The sequence below is a fragment of the Notechis scutatus genome, chromosome 4 (assembly GCF_049901735.1).
Source record: "Notechis scutatus isolate UNSWTSFEM ecotype Mainland chromosome 4, rNotScu1.2, whole genome shotgun sequence".
Classification (NCBI taxonomy): domain Eukaryota; kingdom Metazoa; phylum Chordata; class Lepidosauria; order Squamata; family Elapidae; genus Notechis; species Notechis scutatus.
In genome coordinates, this window is record NC_142012.1 from 124901042 (window position 1) to 124918912 (window position 17871).

At 37.8% G+C, this 17871-nt stretch overlaps 2 protein-coding genes across 4 annotated transcripts in view; one reads left to right on the top strand and one right to left on the bottom strand.

Moving 5' to 3' along the window:
• The first annotated feature begins 1217 nt into the window (after window positions 1-1217).
• Window positions 1218-9720, top strand: MAP6D1 (MAP6 domain containing 1). Of its 3 annotated transcripts, XR_015749439.1 has the most exons (5): window positions 1219-2075; window positions 3741-3858; window positions 5557-5711; window positions 6959-7061; window positions 9588-9720. XR_015749439.1 is itself a non-coding variant. In XM_026679840.2 (4 exons), the coding sequence occupies exons 1-3, from the start codon at window positions 1330-1332 to the stop codon at window positions 5632-5634; spliced, it is 942 nt and encodes a 313-aa protein (XP_026535625.2). In that variant the 5' UTR covers window positions 1218-1329; the 3' UTR covers window positions 5635-5672; window positions 6959-9235. The 3 variants fall into 3 exon arrangements, 1 of the variants encoding a protein (XP_026535625.2); XM_026679840.2 differs by lacking the exon at window positions 9588-9720 and having other exon boundaries at window positions 1218-2075; window positions 5557-5672; window positions 6959-9235; XR_015749438.1 differs by lacking the exon at window positions 9588-9720 and having other exon boundaries at window positions 6959-9235.
• A 2915-nt stretch (window positions 9721-12635) lies between these two features.
• Window positions 12636-17871, bottom strand: part of YEATS2 (YEATS domain containing 2) — a 39155-nt gene continuing 33919 nt past the window's right edge. The window contains exons 31-32 of the mRNA XM_026679994.2: window positions 17245-17318; window positions 12636-13861 (exon numbers count right to left, since the gene is read on the bottom strand). Coding sequence (XP_026535779.1) covers window positions 13753-13861; window positions 17245-17318 — 183 coding nt within the window. The 3' untranslated portion in view covers window positions 12636-13752. The remainder of the gene's footprint in view (window positions 13862-17244; window positions 17319-17871) is intronic.

The following is a 17871-nucleotide window of genomic DNA, read 5'->3' on the forward strand; positions in this document are numbered from 1 at the left end:
ACATCCAGTTATACTACTACATTCCCCCATTCCTTTCCTCCCTCTTGAGGTGGAATGGTATGGGTTTTGGTATGATAATATACAAGCCACCCAGGAATGAATGACTATAAGAGAACATATACATCCTTTAGAACAATAGTTGTTACTAATAATACAATAATTACCCCACAGGAGGGTCTACAAGCAATGTAGATACAGAGGACCAGTGTTAATAAGTCAACTAATAGACTCAAATGTGAAATATCTTTTAACCCTTGTCCATATATTATTGTGGAAAAATTAAGAATTGACAATAAAGCAGGCTCCAAACTTGATTCTTGCATTGATTCTAAATTCTGAACTTGCTCATTAATTATTGCTATATTAGTTTTCATTTGTTTTTGTATTCATTAATCCAAACAGACGTCAAGAAATTCACTAACTTACATGGTTCTTGTGAAGTAAATTAATTCAAAGCCATTTTATTATCCATACTACAAGTGGATAATTCTACTTTTATTTGTATAATATGCAAAGCATTGGTTAATATATGAAAGGCATGGGTCATACACTTCCAGAAAAAAAGCTATCTGCTTTCTGATCTTTCCCAGATCTCTCAAGTCCTTCCTTCACCAGAATAGTTTTTAATGTGTTTCAGCTGATAACAGTCTATAACTGGTGTATTGACTGATGAACTTCCAGCTTGATTTCTATAATGTACATGTATAGGATTGCCACTCTGCATCACTCAGAAACCAACTGGTACAAAATACTGCAGGTTAATCCTATAAAGACCAGTTTCACCAGTTCTGAAATGTTTTACTTAAATACTGCTGGTAAAGGAAGAAGAATGCTGACCTCAGTGCATTGGGAGTGCTTGTATAATGCCTGCAATATCCAGCTGCTTTTGTGAACATTGCCGCTTATTTTTCCTTTCCCCCTTTCATTCCTGATTAATCATCTAATACCTGAGTTTCTCTCTCCCCTATTTTAGATTGCAGGAGGCATGTATATAATTTTTTCATGGAATGCATGTAGATTGCAGGAGACATGTACTGTATAATAAATTCTTCATGGAACACATGTATAAGAATGAAGTGGCAGACTGCAGTGATTACAGCTAAATAGGGGTAAGGTGCTGCCTAAAGAGGTAGGATGATAGGGCAGAAAGACTTAGTGACTGGTGCTATGTGTCACCCCTTAGTCTCCCCCTCCTAATCCCTCACCAATGCTGCATTAAGCTCCTTCTGTCACGCCGGGTGGGGAGGGGGTGGGGATGGGAATGAATGACTGAGCTATCATCACGTGTTTGCTAGCCTCCTAAAGAAAACCGATTGACCAAAGTGTGGTATGAGGGGGGAGCCTGATACCGAGAAGCGAGCTGGAAGTAACTCTCAGCCGGGGAAGCCACTTCGCGTGCTGCAGAACACCCCCTCCTCCGCTGAGGCGCCCCCACCCCACCCCCAGGTCCCGGTAACTATCCCTGCATCCTCGCGCGGTGCTGCCGCCATGGCTTGGCCCTGCATCAGCCGAGTGTGCTGCCTGGCGCGCTTCTGGAACCAGCTGGACAAGTCGGATCTGGCCGTGCCGCTCACCATCCACAATTACTCCGACATCGAAGAAGGGGCGGAAGCGGGCGGTGGGGGCAGCCCACAGCAGCCCCGGATCCCGCCCGGAGGCACCGCCAGCAGCCGGCCCCAAGCCCCTCCGCGGGCAGCCTCTGCCCTGCCGGTCTCCGCGTCCGCCCCCTCGTTGCGGGACAGCCTGGTGGTTGTCAAGAGGCCGTCGAAAAAAAGCAGGGGCAGGCACCGGAAGGAGCCCTTCGCCGCAGAGACTCAGTACCAGCAGGATTTCCGAGCGTGGCCGCTGCAGAAGAGAGACACCCTGCCCTGGCTTGGGGTGTGCCGGAAAGCTGAACCCACGCGGGCGCCCCCGGCCGCGGGCGCCCCTGCCGCCTCTCCCCACGCTGACATCCTGGCAGGGTCTCGCGTGTACGTGCTGCCGGCGGCAAGGCAGGAGGTGAGCAAGAAGGACGTTGGCTCCAGACAGGTGTGGCCTTCCTCCTCGCCTCCGGGTATCGCCAGGACTTCTTACAGGTAACTCCTTCCATTTTTTCTCCCCAGGCTGCAGGCTTGACTTCAAGGCACAGCATTGCTCCATCTCTTCGGGTCCCAACAGATTGTGCGTGTATGTATGTGTGTGCGCGCGTGTGTATGTCTGTGTGCGTGTGCAAACCAACTGCTTGTGAATCTGCTCAAGTCTTTCAAGGCAGGCAAACTCGGGACATGAGAACCACTAGAATTCTGGAGAGAACTTTATTGGTAGTAGGGTAATGTAACAATCTTGAAAGCCTGCCAAAGCAATTATCCAGCTCTTCCCTAGCAGAATTAAGGCAGAGTCACTTTCTCATGTTTTCCTTGTCCCCTCACTGGGGAATCTTTCCCCAATGGCTTTGCTTCTTCCGTGCTAGTTGTGCTCCCTCCCCCACGTTCCCAGGTGAGTTAGACATTTTATCACAAATGTATACTGAGGATGTTGTTATTTAGATTAATGTCCTGTCCTTTCTCCAAGAGCTCATGTGAGTTCATTATCATGGTGGAAGGTCAGTTCAGTACATCATTTTTGCTTTCTTTATACAGCAATAAGTAATTGGCACTATGGAATATACTTTCAGTGGATCATGTATTGTATTTAGTCTTTTATGTTATATGTATTTACATTCTAACTAATATTTTATTAAATCTATGGTATTTATATCCTGGCTTTTCTCAGAAAGCTTAAAATAATGCACGGAATCTTCTCTCCTAAACATACTAGTTTTACAGTGAACATGGACAATATATTAGATTTAATATAGAAATGATTAGGCTGAAGTCACCCACCGACTTTCATAACTAAGTTGGAACCTGAACCACTCCTGTCCTGGTCCAACTTATTTAATCCATCAGCAGCATTTAACCATTCTTTGCTGTGACAATAGACCTGGTTAATATTTGGATCTGAGATTACTAGAAGAGTTCAGGCTTACGTAGGAAAAAAAAAATCCTGAGTAGAGGCAATGGCGTGCCCCTTTCCCACTATAATCAAGAAAACATGGCTCTATCTGTATATTGTCACCTCAGGTTAAATTTGATTGCAGTGAACTTGTTGCCTTTGCTTGAAAAACAAGGTCCATTAGGCATCCAGTGTATTTATACAGCAACATTTGTGTCCAAATAATGACCAATACTTTCTTACACACAAATGCTTATTAAATAATAATATATGAAATAGCCCAGGAATCAAGGGCTGAGCGCATTCATCAAAATGATGAAATGTGAATAACAGTATCGGGACACAAGCTCCACATCTTACATACTGCTATATGATTTTACAATGTAAGCACAAAAAGGTCAGAATTTGAATTGTGCACATATCAACATTTGTGTCCACTGTGAATGTCCATGAAAGTCGTCATAATCTGATGGAATGTAATTTCCAGAGTTCAACCACTGATACACATACAGGTTTCAGAGAAGGCTGTCTTACAGTTGCTATATGCTCTCCTAAGCACCTCCTAATCCTTTCAACATTTTCCTTCAAAAAACACCTTAAATGTTACTCACAAATCAACCTTATATAATTGAAATATACATACATATTCAATGTTAGTGAAATATTTTTGTAACTTTCTGTATATGATGGGAAAGCAGATTTAGTTTGCCTTTTCTTTTTCAAAGCAACAGCATCCACTTAACTTCCATTTTACAAATTAATTTTAGATATGAATATCACCCATGGTCTGCGGAAAAACGATCCAGGCCTACAAAGACAACGCAAGGGTTCATTATTCCAGAAGATCACTTTGTGCAAGAATCTAGCTACAAGTCAGACTTTAAGGTAAAGCTTTTGGAATGCAGAGATTTGCTAAAGTTTGACCAGTAGAAAACAGACCATTTTAAAAAATGGCAAGTTTAGAAAGAAATGCTTCAAAGCATTAAATATTAATAGAAATTAATACATTTAATTTATATATATTAATAAATAAATATTAATAGAAATTTGGAAATCAATAGAAATAGAAGTCAGGAAAGGTGCCTTGATTTAGCAGAAGTAGTCCTAGGGACATGATCCATTTACATTGAATTGAATCCCAATTTAAGCAATATTAATTTCTGGGTCCTCTTGTTTTAAACATAGCCTCATTTGGAGCCACTTGTTGATTCATGGAATTTAGCTCATCTCTTGAAACCAAACACCCACCAAAAGGGAGGCTGGTATACTGGTGAAAATTGTTAACCTGATATAATAGGGACCCTGCCAATTTTTCACTAAGGACAGTAGAAGTCTGGGACATCCATCTCATGTGGCCCAGCTAAAACTACTGTATACCACTGCAGAATTTCACATTTGATTGACCCATTAAGGATGTATGTTCTTAAGAATTTTTTAAGGATGCTGGAGAATAAATGAAGTAAAGTGAGAGCTGAAAGAAGGTCTAGAGAACTTATTTCCAGATAGTGTCATTGGGCAGTTAACAAATGGAAAATAAGGATACAAGACAGATTTCCATACATATGGTATCCCAAACACACTTATTTGCGTAGTAAATAAGTGAAATTTAAATAAATGTAAATGGCTTTAAAATTATGATCATTTTAAAAAATTATACCACCAAAAATGTATACTATAATCTGATGTATAGAACATTAATTTAAATAGCTCTGATATGAACATAGAAGGTTTGTTTTCTAAATTAGTATTAATGTAAAATTAGTATAACTTTCTTATATTTGTTGAAATTCATTTCCTCATTGTCTTATACTTATATCAATTATAATCCATTAATAATGGCCATGCTCACACTTAATATTTTGTGAAGACTTCTTATTCAGTTTTTGAAAACATAACAGTGATGAAAAGTGTGCATGCATATTAATCCAAAATGACTGAATTAGTTCATAATTCAGCATATTGTCCCTTATGTATCTATGTCATCATTTTGTGCCTTGGTATTACATATGCATGAGGCTATTTGTACTGGCATTAAAGTATTTAATCTGGATTTTACCTCATACTGAAACTGTTAACCACAATATAAATACATGTTCATAAACAATAACTTAAATGTCATGTATATAAGGGCTTGAGATGTTATGTAAGTTTTTGTGTGTGGATATCTGGGGGACAATTTGCTAGGTTTGAAGAAGCTTAAGTTATAGCCTATTTTAACTCCATTAATTAAAAAAAAATCTTTCAAGGGGGAATCTGAATAAAATCTGCAATTTGAAACATGATAAGGGATTTTAAGGGATTATCTTTTCTCTCCAACCTCCGTTACTTGCATATGGGCATGACAGACTAGTCAAATTCCATTTAAATGCATTACTTATCTGGTGGCCAAATAGATCATCCTCATGCTGGCAAGCCATGTGCAGGAAATAATATTTTTAATTCCTTCAATAGGAGAAATGCTATCAAATAATGTAGGTCAGCTTTCCTCAACCAATCATTCTGTACGTTTATTATTGGGCTACAATATCCATAATTCCCCAGTATTACAACCAGTCCCCCATGTTTTTTCTTTTTCCTGTCTAGATTCCTGAAGCAAAGACGAAGTTTTCTTCAAATCCTTCTGCTGTTTTCCAGGCACCATCTCGCATTCTCAGTATATGAATCTGGATCATGACCATTTTCTGTTCAATCAGCTTAAGGTTGTGAAAATGAACAGCTATGCAACTTTGTAAATGCTGGTGAGATAAAAGTAAAGGATTATTAAAAGCAGACATAGTAATTATCAGAGTTCATTAATCTAAAATGAATATGTAAATCATAAATTTCAATTGAAGGTAGTCTAGCTTATTGGAAGAATGACCTAGATTCACAGAAATACCTTCATTACCATTAGATAGACTTGGTTCCCATTTGAAACACTGACTTTTAGCAAGCAAAAAGACAATATTTTAAACAGTATTTTAAGCAGTATGCTGATTCTTAAGTAAAAAAATATACAGTATAAAATGCATCATTAATTTACATCTCCATTAATTCATGGTCATTTTAGTAAGGGGTTCCTAAAACAATTTGGGTAGATTTTGAATTTTATTACTTCTTTTCACTCATCTTTAAACGAGTCTCACATTTTTACAGACGATTTAATACCATGTTATTGAGAATCATTACATTACAAAAAATCCATAAATGTGAGTTTTATTTTATTTTATAATTATTTTGTAAAAGTAATTAAAGCATCATAGGAATGAAAGTGCAGTTGAGTAGCTTTAATCACTTATATTATGCCCTTCAGCCACCTCCCAAGTTATTTAAACACAAACACCTACAGGATTCCACTTTTCTTTTTTCTTTTTTTCAGTTAATTTCATTATTTTATTTCAACTCCCAAAAACTCACAGGTTCACAGGTTAAAAACATGAAGAACAATGAAATAATACATGATAAAAACAAAGAACAAAAGACAAAACAAACCCAACAACAACAAAGCAGACCCACATGACCCAGAATGGGACTTGAGTAACAAAGCCAGTTTTTCAAGGATCTCCAAAGCACCAGGGTGGAGGCCATCCAGATCTCTGGGGAAGGGAACCTCATTCCAGAGGGCAGGTGTACAGCAAGGAGGATGCGCTTGTAGAGTCCCAATAAATGGTATTGTTTACTTTAGTCAAAGAAACTGTGCATATAATATTCATTCTGAGTTACTTAATGTGGTTTCCATCTTCCCATGTTTATTACATAGCATTTAACTGTTGGAATTTAGCTCAAAGGTCATCTAGTCCTGCTAGATCATTTATGATAAATGGTGACCCAGCCACTGTTTATATTGAAGCAAAGGTGAACCCACCACTTTATGAATCAGCCAATCCACTATCTGATAGATTACCCAGAACTGCATCTTTAATATATATGAAGTCTATGCTCCTGTCTCTTCTCAGTTGCCTGTTTTGTAAGCTAAACATAGATCCTTTCACTGTACCTCATTTAGGGCTTGATTTCCGGATCCCTAACCATCTTTGAAGCCTTCTTCAGATCTCACTCCAATTTGTCCTTCTCCTTTGTGCTGCCCAGAACTGGATGCAGTGCTCCAGGTGGGTCCTGACCAGGGAAGAGTAGAGGAAGCAACAATTGCTTCCAATCAAATGTTGGCTTTCTTGTGGTTCTGGAAGAAAAGGAAAAACTAGAGGCTTGATACTATTAGACCAATTATATACTTTCTTCAGAAACTTTTAATATCGTATTTTGCTTCAAGAAGATTGCATGTCAATTTTTTTTGGGTGAAGGTGTTCCCTTTACTTATGGCTTTCTTATATCTTTGGTTAATTTTTTTCCCCAAGACTGTTTTCCCGAATCCTGTTGTTGGTCATGTGAGCCAAGGTACAAACTCTTTTATGGCTGTATGACCAACGTGTAGCCCATCTGTCACATTCACATCAACACATTCCCAAATGAAAGTCTAATCTTTACTGTGAAGTTTAAAAAGTAGGTATGACTAAGAGGTATTACAACCAAAATATTACTATTTCTTTTCTAAGCAAGAAAGCCCCCTAAATCATGCTATGAAATTAAAGCTGGATGTTTTAAAAGTGAGGTTGCTTTATTTTCTTATGCTCTGCCCATTATACAGAGCAGATTATTTATATCAATATATGCCAAATAAGAAACACAGCTAAAAATCCAACACACAGCCAAGAGGATCACAGCCTCATCAATATTCCATGACTTATATATTTAGAATTAACTGATCTTTAACAAGCATACTTTTTCCTGGAAGTGTTTTTTTCAATTTTGATAATGTTTTCCTGAAGGCTGATAATTCAATTATTAAATTCTGGGGAAAAAACTCCTCAAAGACAGTACAGAGGCAATTCACATTTTGGGACCTAGTAGCTATTCTAGGTTAAGTATTGGGCATTGCACTAGGCCACACATTAAAGCAATGGCCAAGGTAATTTATTTAATGTGTATGTAAATATTGTAAATAGGAAAAATATAATTTTCCAAAAGAAAAAAGAGTGCATGCTTAATTTGATTTTATTTAACATTTGTGGTTTTTGAGTATGCAAACTAGAACATGATTTGTCTTGAAAAAGCAAAATCACTGCTTATTGCTATGGAATTATGTGTTATATATGTTATAATTTAATTTTCAAAGAGAAATTTTACTTTTTCATTATTTTTAAAGAGCATTTTGTACAGTATTATAATTTTTGCTTAGACATTTTAAATACACTAGTTTTTAATTCTCGTTCATTCCTAATATTGCATATAATTAAGACAGGGTTTAACATAAGCACCCCACCTTAATGCATTGTTTCATTTACTTTTGCAGAAGTTACAATAATAGTTTATTGTTCTGATTCCAGTATAGTTTTGTAAGTTTTTGATGGGCATGTGACATTTCTGATTCAGGTTGGGCTTCTCATCTAGCCCAGTGATGTCCCATTTTTGGATATGCAATACACAAGACCCTTGTGAATTTTATACTGAAAAATTCATATTTAACATTCCATAATTTAAAATGTGGCAAATAACATGCGGCCAATTTTTCATATATAAACAGAAGTGTAAGTACTGTATAATTTGGAGAAAATTTTCTGCAGCAAGTTGTTTTTTTCACGAAAATTTTCTTAATTGTAACTATTCAGCTAAGAAAAGTTATTTACATTATCAGAAAGGTCTCAAGGGTATGTATCTGGTGTGGTTTTTCATTGTTTGAATAAGAGGCTCTCTTGCCTTCCGCTAGTGCCATATCATAAACTGCTTTTGACAATATTTTATGTAGCAATAGTTTTTCCTTGACTAAAGGGCCTGCTGCTTGAGAAATGTCGTTTTAAAATCTCCTTGAGCATGTTCCCCACCCCCTTTGGAACAGTCACAATAATAAGATACTTGTCTAGAAGGTAAATGACAACATTGTTCCTTCAATAGTCACGAGAGGCCAGATTGCCAAATGAATCCAACACGCTGAAAGAATTAGGAGGAGTGGGTAGGTACCATTTGTAGAAACATGTTCCAAATTGCAATCCTTGCATGTTGAATGTTTCTAGATGAAATTCCTATTAATTCTGCTTGACTGATCTAATTTTTTTGAACATTAATTGGTTTAATTATTTGTAAGCCTGACTTTTACTAAATGGAGAAAAGAAAATCACACTGCCTACTTGGTTACAGTTATTTTATTTCTTAAAGAAAAAATATGGCAGAACATGATATTTGTACTTTATGGAATTATATAATTTATTAAAATGTATTTTTGTCTACACATTCTTTCTGCTGTAGTTTTTGGTCTAATGGAAATCATTTGAATGTTCTCAATCTGTTGCCCTTTCCATTTTACAAAATAACTGATTTCTGGGAATTCTGTGAACTTTGCTCATTATGAACTTCCTGGGTGCTGTCTAATTCTAGAACCCTCTTGTTTGAATTCAGACAAGCAGGTCCATGCAGGCAAGTTTCTGATAATTAGTTATATTAGGTTTTTGCTTTTTATGCAGTGTTTAGAGACAAACTCTTGCTGAGAAAACAGGGAGCATTGTTCTGTAGAATGCAATCTATATCCATTTTCAAAATAGGAAGCATAATAAAGTTTTGGCTTGATGATAAAATCAATTTAGGTGCAGAAAGGGACATAGAGGAATATAGGATACAAGTGAAATGAAATGAAAGAACAAATGGATCAACCTCTTATCACCAAGTTTTGTGCCTTTGTCACTCATTAGGAAGACAGTTTGGATAACTGGATATTCCAAGCAGGTAAGATAAATGCATTTTTTTTTTATTTTGGGTTCTCTGGCTACGTCCAATGACAATTTTTGAAATATTTAAAATGTAAGGAATAATACTGAAGGCAAACTTCAGTATTCTTAGTATGGGGATATGGGTGCAAATTGGTTCAAGATGAATATTAGTAAGCATTTGGTGCTTACCTATACCTTCTTAATATGTCCAATATTTAATATTAATATTTAATATTTCCAGCATAAAAATAACTTAAGTATTACTATATTGCTGCAGATTTTTTTAAAGAGCTATCAAAATGGTTAATAAAGACTTGAAATGTTGTTTTGATAAAGGATATATCTCAGTCTCCCCACCACTTTTTATAGAAAACAATATGATCAAGTAATAGCGGGGGTGGGGGGAAAGGAAACTTTGTGCTGGTGGTGAGAATCTGATGTCCAGAGGCCGACGAGCCACGTGCTGAAGACCAGATGGCTGGGGGGGAAGTGGGGCAACGGGTGATACTGGTGGCGGATGGACTGATATGCACAGGAGATTGCAGCATCGGAACACTTCCTGGGTGTTCTCTGGCCTGCGAAGGGGTGGGGGTGGGGGGACAGGGGTTTGCTAGGGAGACTGCGGGATTGCCCCACCTCCCCGCCAGCCATCTGGTCTTCAGCACATGGCTTGTCGGCCTCTGGATATCAGATTCCCACCACCCAGCACCAGTTCAGAGGTTCCTTCCCTCCCACCCCCTCGCAGGCTAGGGAACACCTGGGAAGGGCTTTGATGCCGCAATCTCCCGCATGCTACCCTCCCTCCCCGTGCTTCAGTCCGTCTGCTGCCAGCATCACCTGTTGCGGACAGGGTATGCTGTGGCCTACCAAAATTTCTTCACGGACCACCAGTGGGTTGTGGCCCACTTGTTGGTGAACACTGTTCTAGTCCAACCCCCTGCTTAGGTAGGAAACCATTTCAGACAAATCGTTATCCAATCTCTTCTTAAAAACTCCCAGTGTTGAATCATTTATAACTTCTGGAGACAAGTTGTTCCAGAAGTTCATGGAAATGCAGATACTGTTGAATATGTACAGTGTGTATCAAAAGTCCATCCATATAGACAATTTATTACATAAGTTACATTAAATGTTCAACTTGGTTGCCATTTTATTCTAAACATTTCATTAATTATTTGATGCAATTATTTGATGCTTTTGAACTTTCCAAGGTAATATTTTTCTGAAACAATATTAATAAAACATTTTGATTGGACAGTAGGGCCTGACTTTTGGTATACCGTCTATATGTAGCCTAACTATGTGAATAAACCATGTTATTTAATCCCATGCAATATATATTTTAGGTAATTGAAGCACCCTGCCATTTTATTAAGCTAGAATGTAGTTGCTATGGCAATATTCATCCTGCAGCCATCATTGTGATTTGGTAGTATGAATTAATATTGACAAGGGGGACTTGCTTTTAAGGGGGAAAAAAAAGCTTTTAAAGTTCATTACTTACATACAAAATGCCTGTTAACTTGAAAGAAATAACTAAATATTTAATCTACACAGGAGATACAGAATTCTTGACTGAACTATGTACACATACATCAATATTTAGGCTGAATAATTTTAGAGAAGCACAAAACAGTAAAAACCTTTCCTACCAGAATATTATATCCTTGCTGCCACCAGAATACTGTGGTGACTTCTGCTAGATAGGGAGTTCTGTGTACAGTTTCTTCAAGGAATGTGTTCGGCATGTGCCTAATATGGAATATACCAGATGGATTACAGGTAAAGTGAAGCCAATAAGTATAGCTCTGGTTTAGCATTTCTTTTATACTTCTCATGGTTCTAATGTGGAGCCATGCAAAATAACATATAAACTTTATTAAAAGGGGTAATCATAGAGGCTCATCCAGAGAATGGTTCTGGCATTGTGTTAATAATTATGTTTTTTTCTCTTTTTGAATTATGATTATGATGTAGTATTGTAGTAGTACAACATACCATGTCAACAGGGGTGGGATTCAAATTTTTAAACAACTGGTTCTGTGGGCGTGGCTAAGTTGGTGGGCATGGCTTGGTGGTCATGTTATTGGCTGGGCCCGGCCAACTCAATATCACTCACATTGAGACACGCATCTCCTCGCCTGGCCTCTTGTGACTGTGGGGATGCTGCAACAGCCGTAAGTGTGAAAAATGTTCATAAGTCACTTTTTTCAGTGCCATTGTAACTTTGAATGGTCTTTCCACACAAGCAAAGTACCAGCAAAGGAGGGGAAAAAAACTCCAGAGATGTTCCTGAGACAGGAAGTCTCGTCCTGCCAAGAATGTAATAAGGGTTAACGGAGAGGCAATTTCTGTAAGCAACACCAGAATGTCTCCTTCCTGCCTTCCTTACAGGATTAGGCCAGTAATTTCTTCTAACAACCGGTTCTCCAAACTGCTTAGAATGTTAACAACCAGTTCTAGCGAATAGGTGCGAACTGGTAGAATCCCACTCCTGCATGTCAAATCCAGTTCCCATATTATATTTTAATCACAGTTTTGAATATTATGGTGCAGCTTGGCTTGAAAAAATGAAAACTGCAACCATCTCTTTTCATGTAAGAAAGTTGGGAGTGAAAAATCGGTAAGTCAGTCCTTCTTTCACTTTAAAAACTGACAATGAAGATAAAAAGCTGACTATTATTTCTTCAAGAGTATTTTTTAGTTTTGTAGTATATTTTTCCATATAATTCAATTTAGGGTAAGTTGCCTATTGCAAATCAACTTCTCTCAATAAAAATGGGAACAGTACTGAGATTTAAAAAGATTAGTGCAGAAACAGGAATGGCAGAGCCTGAATTAACATGCAATGAAGATAAAGATGAAAACAGCATAAACCAAACAAAACAAGTAACCAGTAAATAAAACAAACCAAGTAGTTCCATCTTATTGTACTTAATAAAGAAAATTTATTGTAAAGGTATATCACACAATTATACATTATAGTACATATGATGATAAGGGTTTAAGCTGGTAATCAATATGAACAAAAATAGTCCTCTAGTATTTGAAGGAGCTATTCTAGGAAAAAGAAACTAGGGTGTAGAATTAGACTGTTTCATTCAATGAAATTAAAATAGTATAATACATATCAGTCTAATATAATAGCAAATCTCTCACTTTCCAATGAAGATATAGCCAAACTACAAGTCAAACCTGAAATACCACACATTATAGAAGGTAAGATTTTATGAATAGCTGCTTTGCTAACTCAGATCATCAGGTTATTTTTATTATATTATCACTGGGTTAAGTCATGTAGCATTTTTTTTTGTTTAGATTTATTTTCAGCAAAGAAAGCTTCCTGACAATACAACTGAAAAGGAAGCCTATTAAATCCCAAAAGCTTCTCAGTGAGGATATAATATAACCATTTGAAATCAATTTCACTTTAATTAACTTTGACAATTATCTCACCCTATTCCCTAAAGTTTTGCTACTTTAACATGATTAATTCCAGTTAAGATGATATAGCAAATTTCGGCAAAAGGCTCTAATAACTCCTTGTGACCATGTCCATTTAAAGAAGAGTATACAAACCTAGAAAAAAGCAAGACTTGTTCTTTCAACAGAATACTATAGCTTAGTATTATATCTGAACTAGTCTATCGTTATACTTATCCACTTAATCTCAATCCCAGAGGCTGCCAATCAATATCCATAAATTATATTAAACTGCAATTATTACCGAAAACTTTCTGTGGTAAGTAACTTCCATGCTAAACCTGCAACTTAAATCACGGTATGCTGTCTTTTAACTTTCACAGCATACTTTGAGACAGCTGCCACTAATATCTGACAGGTGAACTTAAAACTGATTTTTAAAAAAGCGTTTTCTTAAAAAAATATTTAAAAATGCTTTATTTTTAAAAATAAAAAAAACTTGGTTGAAACATTGATTTGTATCACTCAAGTTAACGTAGTCTCAACAATGTAAACAGGCATCTGGACACAAGGAATTTGGGCCATTTATTCAAGTTTTATGTAGCTTTTTCAGTCCACATCACTGTTCATCATTCAGTATTCCCATATGCTTATTTGTAAGGAAGTCCAGAAAGGGAATGTTACAGATAGCTTGGTGAATGTTCATCATTGTGATCTCTCTTGGAATCCTGCAGAGAGAAAATGCAGATGGAATGTATGTAACCTGTGAAGGATTTACATGCTACCTGATGAAGCAACAATAACAACATTTATCAGGAATAAGTCCAACTTTCCCCAACTTGATGTCCTCCAGACTTGTTGGATTGTACTTCCTCTTAAGTCACAATGAGCAGCAGATAAAGGGATTTGTGTTCCAATATTTCTTGAATATCAGGCAAATAAAGATAGCTATACATGTGCTTTTAAGTGCACTATAGTTGTCATAATAAACAATTGCTTCAATTATCATTAAATACCTCTTTCAGCTTCCTTACAATTATATAAGCAGTACTTTATTTAAGACGTAGTTTTGTCCTACATTGACATAGTTTAAAAATTATCCACATATTTGAAACAGATCATATAGGAATATAAAAGAGTTATATCATGTAAAACTATTCTGTATATCAAATCCAGTTATGTTTTATTTTGACTGATATAATCTGTTATTGACTGATAACAGATTCTTGTCTTTTCTTTCATTTGTCCCGATTGCTTACCAATTAAAAATGAGGGATGAACCTGGGAATTTCTATATATTGTTTCATGTTTTGGTTCAATCATTTTGTGTTTGGGATTTTATCCTACCCTCTCCCCATATTATGTTAGAAGCTGCCTTTGAAACTGAGCAGTTTTTAACAATGGTTTCACTGGCCAACATGAGCATTATACTGAGCAACAGTCTTCTTCAAACCATTTCTGAGGATGAAATCTGAAGATGTTATTCAACATTTCCACATTTCCCCTGTTTTTTTCCTTCTATGGCCAGTGAAACCATTGTTAAGAACTGCTCAGTTTCAAAAATAGCTTCTAACATAATATTGGGAGAAGGTAGGATAAAATCCGAAACACAAAATGATTGAGCCAAAACATGAAACAATATCTTGTCCTTGCTCAGGAGTCTTTTGGAAATCTACTATATTTAATAGTGCTATTCTATTTTAATGTATTTTCTCTAAAGCAGGGGAATGTGGAATCTGGATTTGTACCTCATTTGCAGTTCCCAGAACAAAATTTGGCAATCAAAATGACAAAATAAGGGTAGGAATATTGGAAGATATGAACTTTGGAGAGAACTTTGTAAAATGGATAAGATTGATTTATACTTCACAGAAAGTCCAAATAATGGCATAGGAATGGTATACGAATGAAACAATATAGGGTCCCCTGCTTGAGCTGGGGTTTGACAAGTAGACCTCCAAGATCCTTTCTAACTCTGTTATTCTGTTAATTGTCACTGAAGATTTAACAAAACTCTGTGAGATACAAGAAGGAATACGAGAGGTATGCCAACTATCTTTTGTTTATTTTAGTGTCGTGGTTGCACAGTAGTTATAATGCAGTATTGTAGGCTAATTCTGCTGTCTGCCAGCAGTTCGATTCTCACTGGCTCAAGGTTGACTCAGCCTTCCATCCTTCCGAGGTTAGTAAAAAGAGGGCCCAGACTGTATTCATCCAATTTTCTCACTATATCTTATATCTTTATTATTTCAAGAATTGCAATAACAATAGCACTTAGCCTGCACCTTCTACTCTTTCTTTTTATTCTTCCCTCTTTGTTAGTTTTTCTATTATAGCAATAACAATAGGACTTATATATCACTTCACAGTGATTTACAATCTTCTCTAGGTGGTTTACAAAGACAGCATATTGCCCCCAACAATCTGGGTCCTCATTTTACCGATCTTGGAACGATGGAAGACTGAGCAACCTTGAGCGAGTTAATATAGATATACACTGCTCAAAAAAATAAAGGGAACACGTAAACAACACAATGTAACTCCAAGTCAATCACACTTCTGTGAAATCAAACTGTCCACTTAGGTAGCAACACTGATTGACAATCAATTTCACATGCTGTTGTGCAAATGGAATAGACAACAGGTGGAAAGCAGAGGCAGTTAGCAAGACATCCCCAATAAAGGAGTGGTTCTGCAGGTGGTGACCACAGACTACTTCTCAGTTCCTATGCTTTCTGGCTGATGGTTTAGTCACTTTTGAATGCTGGCGGTGCTTTCACTCTAGGGGTAGCATGAGACGGAGTCTACAACCCACACAAGTGGCTCAGGTAGTGCAGCTCATCCAGAATGGCACATCAATGCGAGCAGCGGCAAGGTTTGCTGTGTCTGTCAGCGTAGTGTCCAGAGCATGGAGGTGCTAGCAGGAGACAGGCCAGTACATCAGGAGACGTGGAGGAGGCGTAGGAGGGCAACAACCCAGCACCAGGACCGCTACCTCCGCCTTTGTGCAAGGAGGGACAGGAGGAGCCCTGCTAGAGCCCTGCAAAATGACCTCCAGCGGGCCACAAATGTGCATGTGACTGCTCAAACAGTCAGAAACAGACTCCATGAGGGTGGTATGAGGGCCCGACGTCCACAGGTGGGGGTTGTGCTTACAGCCCAACACCATGCAGGACATTTGGCATTTGCCAGAGAACACCAATATTGGCAAATTTGCCACTGGCACCCTGTGCTCTTCACAGATGAAAGCAGGTTCACACTGAGCACATGTGACAGACGTGACAGGATCTGGAGACGCCGTGGAGAACGTTCTGCTGCCTGCAACATCCTCCAGCATTACCGGTTTGGCAGTCGGTCAGTAATGGTGTGGGGTGGCATTTCTTTAGGGGGCCGCACAGCCCTCCATGTGCTCGCCAGAGGTAGCCTGACTGCCATTAGGTACCGAGATGAGATCCTCAGACCCCTTGTGAGACCATATGCTGGTGCAGTTGGCCCTAGGTTCCTCCTAATGCAAGACAGTGCTAGACCTCATGTGGCTGGAGTGTGTCAGCAGTTCTTGCAAGACGAAGGCATTGATGCTATGGACTGGCCGGCCCGTTCCCCAGACCTGAATCCAATTGAGCACATCTGGGACATCATGTCTCGCTCCATCCACCAACGCCAGGTTGCACCACAGACTGTCTAGGAGTTGGGGGATGCTTTAGTCCAGGTGTGGGAGGAGATCCCTCAGGAGACCATCTGCCACCTCATCAGGAGCATGCCCAGGCATTGTAGGGAGGTCATACAGGCATGTGGAGGCCACACACACACTACTGAGCCTCATTTTGACTTGTTTTAAGGACATTACATCAAAATTGGATCAGCCTGTAGTGTTTTTTTCCACTTTAATTTTGAGTGTAACTCCAAATCCAGACCTCCATGAGTTGCTAAATTTGATTTCCACTGATAATTTTTGTGTGATTTTGTTGTCAGCACATTCAACTATGTAATGAACAAAGTATTTAATAAGAATATTTCATTCATTCAGATCTAGGATGTCTTATTTTTGTGTTCCCTTTATTTTTTTGAACAGTGTATTTAGAATGTAGATGTGAAAGTTAAACAAGTATACCTGTTTCGAGGAGCTGCTTGGTAGCCAATCGCCAGTGCTTCTCTTAGTATGTCACTGACCAACTGTTCTGTAGCCTGTTGTAGAATGCATTTCAGAAATAAATAATGTAAATGTGGATGTTTTAAGTAACAGAGGACATATTTTAGAATATTTCATACCTCAGAATCCTGTGTATAAACTAAAACTTATTTACCAAAGTAACCTACAGTGCATTTCTTCAAATTGTTCTACAATTTCAGAAATATAACATTGAGAAGGTTCTGGATCCCATCAAGTAAAATTGTTTCTTCTCTATTTCTGCTTCTACACCTACCTGCTGGAAAACCATACCCTGCAGGTTTGTCTACTCCCAGTCAAACTGCCCTCTGGAAAAGCTCTAAAAAGCTGGCTTTCCCAATACCAGGTGCAAAAGTCCAGCAATTGTCTAACTCCCAACTGTCTAATCCCAACTGGTCAGTTAGATTGTGGAAAAAATTTATATTCCCCCCATAATGTATTGTATCTCTGCATTTGGTTTTGTATTACTACTTTCACAGTATTGTTGTATGCTACTTTGAGCCTTTTGATTTGACAGCTTGATACATTCAATAAATTATAAATTATTATTAAAATAAAGATACCACAAGA